We start from the raw sequence: 16631 nt of genomic DNA, 5'->3' as shown, positions 1-16631 counted from the left end.
ACCAGGGCTGTGTGAGGCTCAGATAGGGGGAGTTTCTTTATTGGGACCAGAAATTGGGAAACAGTTTGAATTGACCGTGTGAGGCTACAGGAGGGAAATTACTCAGAGACTATTGCAGTCAAGCAAGAGTTTTATACAGTTAGAAACTGCTAACATTAGCTGCCTAACAGGGGGTTAACACAGGCAAGAACAGTGGAAAAAACCTGCCTATCTTCTTTAAGACCACTTAGCCTAAATGCCTTCCTATCAGATCTCTGCACCATATAACTATATTCTGTTTCATTTATATATGCACACACATATATAACATCAAAGAAAAGAAAAATTATAATTATCACACCATTCTTTTTTAAAAAGCATTTTATAATCCCTAACATACTATATGAGTGTTGGTTATTACTATTATTCTTCCAGTGATGTTCTATTCCATTGCCTCACCGGTATCATGGAGGTGACTCAGGGTTTATCCTGATGGAGTTTCTACCCCTCTGAAATAGTTCCTCAAATGGAACTGATGATAAAAACTAATGTCCTAAAGATACAACTAGCTAAGTTTGGGAAAGATCAGTGCCCCGTTGGCCATATGGTGATTTTTCAGTCATAGCAACACTAGAAGACAATCAATTAAGGTACAGCAGGGTTGTGAAGAACATTAGTAGAGGAGGTGCCCACACCATTCATCATCATCATGCCTGGCACATAGTAGGCTTTTAATAAATGTTAATTGACTGATTGATGAATAATAATGGCTAGCATTTTTATTTTAAGGCTTACAAAGTGCTTCATTTATACTATTTCATTTGAATCTCACAACAAACCCTGCAAACTATGTGTTATTATTAAGTATTAACTAAAAGAAATTGAGGCTGACAAAGGCTAAGGGATTTACCCTAGTAAGAGTCTCAGGCAGATTTTGAATTCAAGTCATGGCTCCAAATCCAATACTCTATCCACTGTACTCCCCAGCTGAAAAAGAAGGAAAGAAAGGAAAGAAAGAAAGAAAGAAAGAAAGAAAGAAAGAAAGAAAGAGAAAGAAGGAGAAGAAGGAGAAAAGGAAAGAAAGAAAGAAAGAGAGGAGAGAAGGAGAAAAGGAAAGAAAGAAAGAAAGAAAGAGAGAAGGAGAGAAGGAGAAAGGAGAGAAAAAAAAGAAAAAAGAGAAGGAAAGAAAAAGAAGAGAAAAGAAAGAGAAGGAAGGAAGGAAGGAAGGAAGGAGAAGGAAGGAAGGAAGGAAGGAAGGAGGAAGGAAGAAGAAAGAAAGAGAAAGAAAGAGAGGAGAAAGAAAGAAAGAAAGAAAGAAAGAAAGAAAGAAAGAAAGAAAGAAAGAAAGAAAGAAAGAAAGATCACAGACCCTTGAAGTATTGAAATGTTCTTATTGTTACTGCTGGGATCCAGAAAAACCATCCTTTTGAGGTTTGTTGGTTTGTTTATTTTTTAAGTAAGAATGTATATATATTTATAGTAATGTGCACTAATGTTTACTGATATCCCTCACACTTTAATCTGAATATCCATGCTTTGTTATTATTGTTTGTATTCTTCTTTTTGTTTTTTTTGCTATTGTCCACTCATTAGATTTAGAAGTCCTTACTACTGTAGTGTAAACACTGATCCTTGATCTTAACAAGCAAAATCAGTGTAAATCTGAAAATCATCTCCCCATACTACAAGAAATGAAAAATGTTTTACATACATACTCACATTTAATGGTACTGGCACAATATTTATATACATGAATGTATAATATATGTAATAATACATGTAATAAAATATACTCATATATAATATACATAAAAATATGTTGTTGTTGTTGTTATTGTTCAGTTGTTTCAGTCATGTTTGACTCTTTGTGACCCCATCTGGGGTTTTCTTGGCAAAGATACTGGAGTGGTTTGCCATTTCCTTCTCCAGCTCATTTTACAGATGAAGAAAGTGAGGCAAACAGGGTTATGTGACTTGCTTAGGGTCACACAGCTAGTTAAGTGTCTGAGGCCAGATTTGAACTTAGGAAAATGAGTCTTCCTGACTCCAAGTCTGGCTCTCCATCCACGGTACCACCTAGCTGCCCTGTATATGTATATGTATATGTATATGTATATGTATATGTATATGTATATGTATAACATAGATAGATACATAGATATATGGATGAATAATAAATAGTAGCTCTTTTTCTTAAAGAAAAATTACATGAAAGCTTTCTTACCTGCTGTGCCTCTGCTGTTGACAGGAGAAGTGAAAGTGGAGAAAGTAGATGCCATGATATTGGATGGATCTGTTGGAGTATTCACGTAACCTACAATAATAACAGCAAATATATATGTATTTACTGCTCCATCTTCTAACCAGTAGCCTCCACCCTATGCTGTATACTCTTCCCTTTACCCTACCACCTGCTTTCTAAGTTCCCTTTTATGTGTTGTCTTCCCTCATTAGAATGGTAGCTCCTTGAAGGCAAGGACTATCTGGGATATCTTAAGTCATCAATCTTCCAACCAAGTCTTGGGTGTTTTCTGTGCTGCTGCAAATGCTGAAGAATGTGCTTACATGCAATATTTTCTAACATAGTTTATTACCTCAAGCCATTATTTATGTCTTCTTTTATTTGGCTTTTCATTGTTTATGTTTGTCTTCTCAACCAGAATGTAAGCTCCTTGGGGGCAGAGATTATGTCTCAAATGTCTTGGCAATTCCTGTAGTGCTTACTACAGTGCCTTGCACACAGTAGGAACATAATAAATGCTTGTTGGACAATTACTTTGGGACAGAGAGAATCCTGAGGCCATGTGGTTGGATGTTTTTAGACTGGAAAATTTGATGTGAGAAAAATGGTTGGCAGTCTATAAACTCTTTTCAAAGAAACTCTTCAGTTTCCTCTCAGTATTTCTCCATGATCAATGGGACCACCACTGTAAGAGACTTGCTAAGTGGATTCTAGAATATTTTAGGGAGAAACTGGATCCAAATGCTCTTTGGGAGAGGCATGGGGAAAGAGAAGTAGGATTTGTGTAGGGGAAGCTGGCTCCTCAACTGTTCCAGATTTCCAGTTTGCCTCTCTAGAAGCTGCTAGAATGGGCCACTTTGAGTGAGATTGAGCACTATTTCTTGGTTTGAGCTGAAATATTATCTAACTCCCAGATGAAGAGCTTCTTCATTCTTACATATGTAATACCAGAAAGGAGAGAGTCTCAAACCAATGGGCTTTGGTACTGGGGTTACATACGCTTCCTAGTATATTCTAATATGTAGAACTTCTCAAATTTCTGTTTGCTGTTTCATTTGGATAAATAGGCTTCCTCAGTATCTGCTACATGTGTGCACAACATATCTTTTGTGTAATCAGCTTGTAGTGGGAAGACACTGAGCTAGCAAATGTAAGCTAAGGGTTACCTTCTCCCTGTAGAGCAACCAGGGAAGTAATTGTCCTTTTGAACTCAAACTTGTACTATTAGAACAGAGATATTTGAAGGAGGAAGATAGACTTAATTCTAACCCAATGTTCCTATCGGAGATGGAGAAAAAGGCATGCAGCCTGTCAGGTTCCGCAAGCTGGCCCTGCCTCTTTCTTTCCATATAGTAAGGTGGTGGTTTAGGCACTCATTCTTGTTGCTTCTTTTCCTCTACCTAGAGGTGAGCCAGGTCTCAGATGATATCCATCTATGCCATCCACAAACTGCATCTAGACAGTCCATATGGACCTGCATATCTTACTCCTAAGATGAGATTTCCATGCTCTGTAACTCATAGTATCATAGATTTAGAGCAAGGAGGGACCCTAGATGACACGTGGTCCAGGACATATATTAGGATCAGAGTTTCCCAAAAGCCAGGTAATAAATAATGAGGATGTGTAGAGGAGAATAGGAAAGAGAGAGAAACAGACAGACATAGGCAGAGAGAGCAGAGACGGATGACCATGACAGTTCTAGAGTGTGGGCCAGTTAGAGAGTAATGGAAACCTCATGGATTATTTCATGGGGTTCAGCTGTAGCCCTTTCTGCATGGAAAACCTCCAATTTGGAGGAATTCTTCTTCAAAGAATTATACTTGCCAGTAAATATTTGAGTTGAAATGAAGTCAAAATGAAATTTGTTAAAGATGAATTATGCATGATGATCTATTCTAAGCATGATATGTAACCTGACAGCCCCAAAGAGACATGTTTTGGATGGGAGAAAATATTTATTGATCTTGTTAGGTAGGTAACTCACCAAAGGAAAAAGCTATTTTTCTAGATGAGATATTCCACACTTCATTTCCAGGGACAGGAAAGAGAGTCATGCACCAAATTGTCAAATTATTGGGTAGAATTGGCTGGTTAGGCTTCAGAACCCTCAACTTAGATGTTACTTCATAAATGCCTTCATCACGTTTCCTCTTTCCAGTGGTAATGTAAATGCCTAGAAAAGAACAAGGAAGCTGGTTAGCCACTATAATTTAGTGTATATGCTACAAAACTATCTCAAGTGTGGGAATTAGGAGAAATACCAGACATAAACCATAACCTGTCCACTGCAAATAGAGGAGTGGGAGAGTGTCCTCTCACCATAGGCCATCACTTCCTGACACCAGGAAAAATACTTCTTTAGACAGAGGGCACCTGAAGCCAGTTTGGCTGTGAAAGTTCCAGACCTTTTCTTCCTACATCTTTGGCACATTTTGCCTGGATCTAGGGGAGGCAGGGAATAGAGAAGGTCATGCGTGTGGCCTTTTAGCCACAGCTACAGACCTGAGAAATGAGTGATGGCTGAAAGCAAAGCATAGAAAATTGAGGACCATAGAATCCCTAAGGAGATTTTATGGGGGCTGGAAATTTAGAAAAAAAAGATATTTTGACAACTGTATTTTAATATGAGTTTCCTTTTGTAGATTTGTGTATTTTAATTTATATTTTTAAGAACGCTATTCTGAAATGTAGTGTATAGGCTTCACTTGACTGTCAAAATGGTCCATCACACACACACACACACACACACACACACACCCCTTAACAACTCCTGGCTTGAAGTGAAGTGAACAGTTATAGGTCATGAAAGAATTTCTTTTCATTGCAGAATCTAGTGAAACTCACTGCTACAGTTGAATTTTTTTTTAAATGTTGACTAATTATACAACTAGTAGTGGTAGAGAAATGCTTTGAGAGACATTACAGTAACTCACAGAGTCATAAAGAGGTGAAATGGATCTTGGTGGTTATCCAATCCAAATTTCATTCTTACAGATGAGGAAACTGAGGCCTGGAAAGGTTAAGTTACTTAACCTCGGGTCACACAAGTGTCTGAAAGAGAATTTGAATCTAGGTCTTCTTGATTGACAGGTAGAATACTCTACCCATTATGCAATACTGCCTGGGCTTATTTCCTTCTAAAATTAGAAACAACAACAACAATAGCAACCATATACATATACGTACATACATACATACATACATACATATATATATATGTATATGGTATATGTATGTGTAAGTGCATGTGTGTGTGTGTAAAATATTTGAATGTCAAGGATGGGGATTGTTGCCAGTAAAGCACTTTAGACATTGTGACATAATTATCTTAGTAGAAGGGGAAAGAATTATGACAGGTGGAAGAACTATGCTTTAAGGTAGCTAGTAGAAGGGGAAAGAATTATGACAGGTGGAAGAACTATGCTTTAAGGTAGCTGAAACGAGACGTTCTTATGTAGTCTGTCATGTTGGGCTCCCCATAGAAAACATACGTTCCTTTCTCATCAGCTGAATTTGTCTTCAGTGTGCATTACTGTTGAGTACCTTTTAATCCTTGTTTTGTTTTGTTTTGTTTTTTTGGGGGGAGAAGCAATAGAGGTAAAGTGACTTGCCCAGGGTCACACAACTAGTAAGTGACTGAGGCTGGATTTGAACTCAAGTCCTCAGGACTACAGGGCTGGTGCTGTATTCATTGTGCCACCTAGCTCACCTGGCTCTCTTTTTAATCCTTTTGATGGAAGTGTTTTTTTGTCCCAGGAATAGCTCCAAACTATGCCCTTCTCTTTGGAATATGGGGTCCCTTACCCCTCCCTAGCCTTTATAACTCTTTGACAGGAAAAAATGGGGCTATCTCTTTTTTTTGATTTGTTTAAAACAATCAATAGTTAATTGAATTATAAATAATGTAACTATTTGGTGAACACTTATTTAACTAAATATTATCACCCTGAGAAAATTCCGTAGGTTTACAAAAGAGATTTCTCTTTACTTATAGTTAAACAAACAAACAAAAACAGATTAGCATATTTGCCTGGGTTTGATTAATTCAACCACTCTTCTTTTATGCTGGAAAATGTTTTCTTCCTCCTCGAAGGTGTAAGCTGAGGTACCTAAAAGCATCTGGCAGGCAATAATATGTTTTTCTTGGAATCAGAATGATCCTTGAATGCCAAGAGCAGGTTAGCCAATGACATTGGCTTTTACTCTAGCCCATCTGTCTTTTACAAACATTTTCATCGACTAATTTTCTCACCTTCTTTTTTGTTTTGAAGAAGCTTTCCATCCATATACCATGAGAGGTTAGCCATGGGGAACACATTCCTCACCAAACAGTTAAAATTTTTCTGCAGCAGGTAGGAAACAAAGAGACAATCACTGATATGTTCTGATTGCATGGGGGTTTGGGACTTCTTGTCCTTCTGGTAACACTCAAATCTTGGCACTTCTATAGCCAGTAGACTTTTCTTCCCAGCATCCTTTCTAATAAATATTGGGTGTCCCATAAGACCATGTTGTTGTTGTTCAGTCATGTCCAACTCTTTGTAACCCCATTTGGGGTTTTCTTGGCAAAGATACCAGAGTGATCTGCCATTCCCTTTTCCAGGTCATTTTACAGATAAGGAAACTGAGGCAAACAAGGTTAAGTGACTTGCCCAGGGTCACACAACTAGTAAGTGTCTGAGGATGGATTTGAACTCATGAAGATGAGTCTTCCTGATTCCAGGCTCAGTACTCTATCCACTGTACCACCTAGCTGACTTTTGGGATACCATGTACAGACAATCCCCAAATTACAGATCATTTGTGTCTCCCAATGTTTGCTTTTAATTTAATTGTTTTGGAATTTGTCATACATTTCTACAAACCCCTTCTCCTCACAACAGTCCTGAGGAAGTTCCAGTAATCTATGGATTATTCTGTCCATTTTACAGAGGGAGAAATTGAGGTAAGAGGTCAGTGACTGCCTAGATCACACAGTCAAGTATCAAAGTCAAGACTTTGTCAAGGCCCTTGTTTTGGCTCCTCTTTCCATTATACCATACTGCCTCTCATAAAAGCATATTTAATCCATACTCAATCAATCAGCATAGCCATATCAATGAAATAAGAACTAATATTTGTATAGCTAAAAATAGTAGTTTTGCAAGTCCTAGACATATATTACCTTGTTTGACCTGTGCAACAATACTATGAAGTAGGGGCTATTTGTCCTACCCTTGCAGAGGAGGAAAAGTCTCAGAGACATTGTGACTTGCCCAAAGTCACATAGATAGTAAATATCCAAGACTGGATTTAACCTCAAGGTTTTCTTGCCTGCAATTCTAGTTGTCTATTTTATCCACTGTAGTGAAAGTGGCTAAAATATGCTAACAGTATTAGTTTGAGGATCCCATCGAAAGAAAGAAAAGGGAGATTTTTTTTTCTGGTCCAGGATCATTCCCTAGGTATTGACAGTAAAATTTTTAATATCAATTGTAATATTACTTGCCACTCCCACTTAATGATCCTAGTAATATCAGAATTCCAGTAATGTCATTGCATTCCTACTACTTTAGATTAGGTTGAGTTGAGCCACTCCCTAGGTCCCCACCCTGGTACCCTTCCTTGTAAACAAAGCCAGCTTGAGCCAGACCACACCATCCAAAGTAGGTTCTGATGTCCTAACCCCCTTCCATTGGGATTCATGGCATGAAGGATAAAACAGCCAGAAGAAAGTGGTTTTCCTTGCTCAGATTCCCAAGGGCAGCTGGCATCTCATGACCAGGCCTTGCTACCTAATGTGACCACCAACTCTTCTCCTAAAAGTATAAGAACCTTTCCTGTAGGTCTTCTGATGGGACATCCCCCAGGATGGAAGGTTTGCTACCCTGTTATCTTGATTAAAGATGCCTTATTTCTCCACTTATGAATTTCATTTATTTCAGGACTTGACAGTATTATTTCAAAATAGGTGGTTTGTCTTAGCATGGCAGACAAAACAAAACAAAATCCCTACCACCTCCCTTCCTGAATTTCTCTACCTTCTTGTGCACCTCATCCCAATATCCAAGTATATTTATATTGCCTTAAACCCCTCACTGCAGCAGCTCTGCTTGGGCTCATGGGGAGGGGTTAGTTGGGGGCAGGGAAGAGTGAGTAATCAGAGCAATGGATCTCAGCTAAGTGTTAGTAGGACAGTAATCTGATCAAATAAACGCACACTAAGGTAAGAAAGCCTAATTTCTTCAGACTTGTTTGCCTTTTAAATATTCTTCTCAAATGGATCTATGATCTCATCAATTTAGAGATGATTTCTCCAATAAAGCAGTTCACAACCAGTCCATACGTGCCCATCTTGGGCTACTGTCTATGTTCACCAAAGAGAGTCCACCCCGGAAGCCTTCTTCACTCTCTGGAGCCCAAGTAGCTCTGTAATTAATGGGACTTGGGACAATGTTACAAAAACAATCCAGCCTTTGTATGAAGAGATAGGAGGGCCAGATCTCTGCCCAGAAATCTGTGCTAAGAATAAGCTCCATTAAAATATTTCTGCTTTTCATTTAAGTTTTTTTTTTCCTTCTTCCTTCATTTCTGAATCCAAGCATTTTTTTACATCCTCACGTTCTCTTTTCCTAATAGCCCCCCTTTGCAGCAGGGACAAGGGCATGCCTGGTGCTTATAAATTGACTGACTGACTTACTCTGTAAATCACCAGCCAGACTTTGCTGGAGACTTTTTTTTTCTTTCTTTCTCTTAAATTTATTTATTTTTAATTCAAGAGACAAAACAAGCATTTCCATAACATAGTACAATAAATAAAATGATTGTACATTAAGTCTACCATGTACAACTTGCTATTCCCTTCAAATATACAATAAAACTATGATGTAAATTTCTTTTTCCCCTTTTTTCTTCTCCCCCTCCCTAGAGCTGCCATTAGACACAAATAGGTGTGTATACATATGTATATATTTATATACATATATTTACATAAGTATGTAAAATTATTCTATACGTACTTCTATTTATCATTTCTTCCTCTGGATGTAGATAGTATCTTTCTTCATATGTCTTTTATTTTTAATTTGGTTATTTATAGTAGTCAAAATGACTTAGTCATTCAAAGTCATTGCCTGAAGACTTTGGATGAGAGGAACTTCTCCTATCCTATCCTCCCCCCACTACCTCCTGGTAATCCATTTCACTTCTGGATGGCTCAAATTTTTACAAAGCTTTTTATAGGAATTAGGAAGACTTGCTTGAGACACCTATGGTACATACAATTCAATAGCAGAATTACAGATAGAACCTAGATCTCCTAATTCTGTCTGCTTCTCCATACAATGGACCAGGAGAAAGGGAACAAGTATTTACATAGCAGCTACTATGTGCCAAACACTTTGCAAATGTCTTATTTGCCCTTTGTGGCATGAAGGGTAAAACAGTCTAAGGGTGAAGTATGGACTTCTTTCCTAATTATATTTGGCTTGAGGCATTAAGTAATATTAACTTTTGTTTTTTTTAAATAATGTCTCATTTGATTCTCATAACAACCCTTGGGAGGTAGGCGCTATTGTGATCCTCATTTTACAGTTGAGGACGCTGACACAGACAAAGTTAAGTTACTTGTCCAGGGTCACATAGCTAGTAAGCGTCTGAGGCTGTATTTGAACTAAGGTCTTCCTGGTTCCATGCCCAATGTTCTGTGCTACCTATGCCCCACGTTGTTATCTAGCTGTCATCAGTCAACTAAGCCATGTGAACTACATACTTCTTTCCCTATCCAGGGTTCATTGTGTTTGACCCCAAGTATTACTGGTAATGGGAGATGATATATTCTGCCTGTTGGAAAAAAAAGAGGTGTCTAGCTTGGGGAGGGTCAACTAAGTTGTCCATGAGCATAGAGTTTGTGATCTTAGTTTAATTTACTGTCTGTCATTCATGAACCACACGGTGATTAACAAGGAGAAAATGATGGCTTGACTAAATCATGGGAGAATGCCATCTGTTCTCTCTCAGATGCAGCCTCCTCAGATCAGATCCGGAATATGCTGTAAGAACAGAGATAGGAGGTCACTCTGTACTGTGTCTGTGAGGGGTGAACATTTACCACAGGCCTTCCAAATAGTCCTGGAAAACTCTTCTCTCTCTTTCCTTTCCTCTTTCTTTTTGAGTGAGGGACTTTAAATAGTCTACCTACGGAAGACCTAGTCTAATGTTTCATGCCAGTCAGGAAGTAACCTTGGGCTCTTGAAATATATGTCACTGAAGTGTAAGCTCTGTCTGGTTCCATAGAAGCTATAAAGGCTTTGAATGGGGAAATTGGCAGGAGGTGGGGAGGAGGAGGAAGCTAAGTGGTGAAGTGGATAGAGTGCTAGGCCAGGAGTTAGGAAGACTCATCTTCCTGAGTTCAAATCTGGCCTCAGACACTTACTAAGCTGTGTGACCCTGGGCAAATACCTTAACCCTGTTTGCCTCAGTTTCCTCATCTGTCAAATGATTTAGAGAAGGAAATGGCAAACTACCCCAATATCTTTGCCAAAAAACCCCCAAATGGGGTTACCAAGAGTCAGACATGACTGAACAACAACCATATTAATATGTGGTTTTCTAAGTCAATATTCAGCTGAAGGAATCTTTATGTACAATTTAGTGCCCCAATTTCTATTAGAGTCTGACACCACTGGTTTACTCCACCATTCAAACTCTTTATCTACCATATGAGTAATAAATTTTAAAAAATGATAATTCCATTAGTTGAACAAACATTTATGAAGGATTTATTATGTGAAAGTTACTATGCCAGATGCTAGGAATATACAGACAAAGATAGAATAGTTTCTGGAGTCTCAAGAAGCTTAAATTTTGTGTGTGTGGGAGAAGATATTAGATTATATACTTAGATGTATATCAATATATACCTATATATAATCTAAGTATATGTTCTAAATACATATAATAAACATTTTTATTGGGTGGATATTAGAATATATACATAGGTATGCAAGGTATATGTCAGACTGACTATACAAAAGACATTATTTAAAAAACAAAAGTTAATATTACTTAATGCTTCAAGCCAAATATAATTAGGGAAGAAACCCATACTTCACCCTTAGACTACCACTTTAGAGATTTAAAAGCTCCCTCTTGGACTTGAGAAATCAATAAAAAGGTAAAAGGAAGGACAGAGGAAAAAATTGGATGAAATATCACTGCTACATTTGAATGAGTGACAAGTTTCTACATCTTGTCAAATGAACATGAATCGCATGGCTCATATGCCCCCGTCTCCCACTCATATACAGCCATCAGGTACTTTAGGTACTCATTACTTCTCAGCTTTATTTCATAGTAGCCATCTAATTGTTTTTCCTGCTTGCAGTCTCTCTGCTTTCCAATTTTTTTCTCCACACAGCTACTCCAATAATCTTTCTAAAACAATTCTGATCATGTCATGCCCCAGCTCAAAAGTCTTCAGGGCTCACCATTTTGTCTAGGAGAAAATGCAAAGTCTTCACCTTAACATGTAAAGCCCTTCATCATCTCAATCCAGTCAATCTTTCCAGATTGATTTCACATCAGGCTCCTTAAAGTACTTTCTATTCCAATGATATCAGTCTACTTGGTGTTCTGCGTTCCTAGCCTTTGTATAAAATGTCCCCGTACCTGAAATGCACTCCTTCCTTACTTCTGTTTCTTAGGATTCTTTTGAGCATGACTAATGTAACACTTCCCATTGAAAGCCTTTCCTGATCACCCCAGTTTTTATATTTCCTCCCTCTTCAAGTTACCTTATCTTTACTTATCTGAAGATGCTTTATTCCCCCAGGAGAAAGTAAGGTGCTAGAAGGGAAAGCAGTTTTCCCTCTATACATTTCCCTATATTCATTTTTGTGGCCATATTTTCCAGCTTTGTAACTTAGCCTGAAGCATCTTCTTCTATATAGTTACTTGAAGAAGAGAGAATTCAGCCATAGGTCTCTTTCCCCATTGAGGTAAGCTTAGTTTTGATTAATTTCCTTTCATTTGATTTTCCATTGTTGAGGGAAAAGGAGTTTACTTCCTTCCCACCAAATTTTCCTCTATATTCACTTTAAATGTCTTTCTACATCAGAAAATCAAAATATTTTTGTAGGAGAAAATTCAGAAGAGTCTGGCTGGTGGGGAGAGGGAGAAATTTTCCTTGCCATTTTATTGTTGACTCTTGTTTCCCCTCCGTCCACTGGATTGTAAGAGCTCAAGAGACTTTGAGCTAGAAAGGACCTTAGAGGACAATTGTCCAATCTCATTTCACAGGTCAAGAACTAATGTCTAGAGAGGGTCAGTAGTTTGCCCATGATCACACAGATTTTATTACCAGAGATAGGATTTTAACACATATCCTCTGACTTCCAATCCAACATACTTTCCAGAGAAGTGGTCCCTCTCCCAGTAAGCATCTTGACTACAGAAACAATGACCTATTTTTTTTAATTCCCCCCTCAGTGCCTGTGTTCTTCTTCTTCTTTTTTTAAAGGACCATGTAAAATGTCATAGGCCACTCAAGATCTGACTCTCATCTAAAAACTAGGAAGGTCTTTTCCTACTTGAACTAATTAAGCTTATCTAGCTTAAAACAGATGGAAACCTAATGACTCATAGAATTTTATTTTCATTCTAACTTGCCTTTTGAAACATACATCATTGATAGTATTGTTTTATTGATAACGTAGACTATGGTCTAGAATATGATTTCATTCATGAAGGGAATTCTTGGTAGGTGTAGAAAATCCTCGCATTGAGGAGTTTCACAACATTTTTATCCCCATGATATTATTATATAAAGCCAATTATTTTTTGGCACAACACTGCTTTTGAAATGTTTGTTAACTAATATTTCTATATGTGTGTATATACATATATATACACACATATGTGTATATATATTATATGTATGTGTATTATTATGTACAACATATATGTATATGCAAATAATTTTGGATAAGTGGTTTTATTTTTTGGGTTTTTTTGAGGGGGAGCATTGTCAAGTTGAGGTTGTAGAATTTTAAAAAATCATTCTCTTGGATTGTTATGTTTGAATTTTATCATGACTGTCCCTCTGCATCAATTTCATTTCCCATCCTTTTTATCATCGGAATACATGGAATTTTTTTTAGGTTTCTCTAAATTTTGCCCCAAAATTGAAGTGAAAAATGAGAACATTCTTAAAGATGATCATGTTGAATCATGAGAAGGACAAAGAAATGAAAGAACTAGTTGATTGAAAGTCTAAACAGATGAAGAAAAGTGAATGTTTTTTGAGTTGCTGTTCATTGTATGTTTCCTTATGCATGGTTTCCAGGGGGCATATAAGAAACTGTGTCAAGTCTACCAGGAGCCAGATGTGTTCATGCACTCTGAGGTATCAGCCATGTTCATTCTGCTATGGAATCCACTATACTGGTGGGATCTTGGAACTTGGGTAAAAGTGTGGGACCCCTCCCTAAGGCTCAGCTGGGCAGAATAAATCAAATTTACAGTCAGAGGACCTAGGCTTATAGCCTGTCTTTTCTACTTTCACTCTTTTCCTCTGCTTCTCTCTGCAACTCTTGGGCAGGAAGGAAGGAGGGAGGGAAAGCAGGAAGGAAAGAAGGAAGGAAGGAAGAAAACAAAGCATTTATTAGGTACTTAGTATGTGCCAGGCATTGTGCAAAGTGCCATACAAATATTATCTTATTTGATCCTCACAACAACCCTATCAACTAGGTGCTATTATTATCACCCCAATTTTACAATTGAGGAAACCGAGTCAGATAGAAGTTAAGTGACTTGTCTTAGATCACACAGCTAGTAAGTGTTTGAGGGCAAATTTTAATGTAGGTTGTCCTGACTCCAGGCCAAGAACTCAGTTCACTGGACCACTCAGCTGCCTCCAATCAAAGAATAAACCACTCCAGAACCTTGAATTTATAACTGGATCATTGCAGAAGAATCCAAGTTCTTGGATCCATTTACCTCTTATGAAGTCAAATTAATATAACAGGAAGAAGAAACAGGAAATAAAGCGGGTGTGAATAAAATCTGTGCTAATGTTTCATTCTCACAACTCAATTTATGTTGCCAAAATAACAACAGCTACTAAAGCTTAAAATTGCACTAAGACTTTTGGTACACTCAAAAGTTTGCAAAGCATTTTGCAAACCTTATCTCATTTTATCCTCACAGCAATTCTGAGAGGAAGATACTATTATCAGCCCCATTTACAGAAAAGGAAACAGACTGAGGGAGATCTGACTCTGTATCTACTTCACCACTAAAAACAAAAAAATGTAGACAGAAACTATCTTTCCGAAAGAAGTTGGAGAATGGGAGGAAAAGAGTGCCCAGACCCTTTGAAAACAACAACCAGCAGCAGGTCTGGCTCATCTCTTACAGTGACAACACAGCCACTCTCTTTCCTTCTTTCTTAATAGTTAATTGATAATAGTACTTAATACTCAAATCTTTCAGTGAAAATGCTCTTGATGAACATAAAAAGTTTTTAGGTTACTTACCTCTTCCAAGATATCAGTGGAGCTGTTCTGCATGTTCATAGAGATTTCTGGTTTGGCTTAAAAGGAAAATACAAACACGATTAGTTGTGCTGAAGATCATTTTATATGGCCTGTTAGGGCCAGGTCTCATGTGTGTGTGTGTGTGTGTGTGTGTGTGTGTGTGTGTGTGTGTGTGTGTGTATGTATGTACCTTCTGTGGCCTATACCCTCTGCCTCTTTACCTTTGATCCCCTCTCCCAATATGCTCTCTTCATGACCTTTTCCTTGCTGTCCCACAGGTGCTGACTTTGGCTTCTAGATCCATTATGTCTTCTATCTTTATTTGCCTCATTCACCTGCCTTCTCCTGATACAAACAAGTTCTGTAGTAGTAATAATGCCCAATTGAGTAAAAATAAATGGAATATAAATCCTTTGAAAACGAGCATATGATTTTTCAGTGTTGTATCTCAATTACTCAACATATGAGCTTCATAAATATTTTTAATCTAATTTAATCGCTGCCTCCACTTGAATTCTCATTCAACCCAAACACATCCTCTCTTCCTCCTATGTAATTGCTCCTCAGTTATCTCACTACTCTCACCCTCTGGTGTGGTCAATGGAAATAGCACTCCCTTCAAGGTGAACTCCCTTTTATACTACACTTATCCATTGCTTCTGGCTTCTATCTCATTTACTTTAGCATAAACTCACCCCCTAACCAGCTTCCCTCTCCCACAGAAACAGGGACCCCAATGTCAACCCAAATTAGGATATTTATTTTGTAAAATCTGATTAAAAGTGTATGTTCTTTCCTTGTTCTGGGAAATCTAGAACTTAAGTTTGCTGTACTCTGCTAAAGCTTTCCTGCCTTGTCATGGTATAATGATTATCTTTGAGTTCTTGAAGATTATGACAGTGGAGGACAAACTCTGGAAAACTTTCCAAAGCTGGAAAGGCTTGGAGTATGGTCCTGGTGACCCACCCTATGCCAGTCCTGAGAATCTCAGCCTAGCTAAATTTGGAGAAGCTCATCTCCACAGAGTTCACTGCCAAGGAATGAATTATTTCAACCACAGTAACTCACAAAGACAGTTTACTCAGGCATGGAGAGGGCTTCGGTCTGCAGCCATGGAGGGAGATTTCCATACCAGTGGAATTATAGTGTATTAAAGTTTAACTCAAGCTTCTCTGGGCACAGTCAGTTCTAACCTGGAGACAGCTTTGAGGGGCCCTTTGACATGCTCAGTTTCCTAACATGAAACCCACTGCCTGTGTCTTTAAAAATAAAAAAAGACTGAGCTATGTACTCTCTTTTCTGCCATCTTTTGGTTACTTTCTTTTTGGCATCTCCTGTCTGCTGAACCCAGCATGGATTCCATGAACTGAACTGGTAAGAGGGGAAGGAGTTTCCTGTCCTCTCTTTTTCTTCTCCCTTGATTTATTTTATTTTTAATTTACAGAATGAAACAAGTATTCCATAACATAGTATAATAAAAAAAAAAGATTGCACATGAAACTGCAAATCTATTATGTACAACTTACTATTCCTCTTAAGTATATAATAAAGTTATCATGTAACTTTCCTTTTTTTTCCTTTTTTGTCTTCCTTCCTCCCCACTCCAAGATGGCTACTACAGACACAAATAAGTGTATATATGTAAAATTATTCTATACATACTTCTATTTATCAGTTCTTTCTCTGGATACAGATAGTCCTTCTTCATATATCCTTGATAGTTAATTTGGGTGTTTATAATAGTGAAATGACTTATTTGCTCAAAGTCATTCTTAAAACAATATTGCTGTTACTGTATACAATGTTCTCTTGGTTCTGTTCATTTTGTTCTTCATTATTTCATACAAGTTTTTTCATGGTTTTCTAAGATCATTGAACTCATTGTTTCTTAC

At 37.7% G+C, this 16631-nt stretch overlaps 1 protein-coding gene across 5 annotated transcripts in view; it reads right to left on the bottom strand.

The window, feature by feature from the left end:
* Nucleotides 1-16631, bottom strand: part of CD96 (CD96 molecule) — a 102496-nt gene that overhangs the window by 54191 nt on the left and 31674 nt on the right. For 4 of the 5 annotated variants that reach the window (XM_078146703.1, XM_078146701.1, XM_078146704.1 and 1 more), the window contains exons 5-8: nt 14740-14795; nt 6477-6567; nt 4209-4397; nt 2204-2293 (exon numbers count right to left, since the gene is read on the bottom strand). In XM_078146703.1, the coding sequence (XP_078002829.1) occupies nt 2204-2293; nt 4209-4397; nt 6477-6567; nt 14740-14795 (426 nt within the window). The remainder of the gene's footprint in view (nt 1-2203; nt 2294-4208; nt 4398-6476; nt 6568-14739; nt 14796-16631) is intronic. The other variant, XM_078146702.1, reaches the window with a different exon arrangement.

This window comes from Phascolarctos cinereus, unplaced genomic scaffold (assembly GCF_003287225.1).
Source record: "Phascolarctos cinereus isolate Bilbo 61053 unplaced genomic scaffold, phaCin_HiC Scaffold_726;HRSCAF=1367, whole genome shotgun sequence".
NCBI classification, from domain to species: domain Eukaryota; kingdom Metazoa; phylum Chordata; class Mammalia; order Diprotodontia; family Phascolarctidae; genus Phascolarctos; species Phascolarctos cinereus.
The sequence above is the reverse complement of the archived record's forward strand: the minus strand, read 5'-3'. Positions and strand labels throughout refer to the sequence as shown.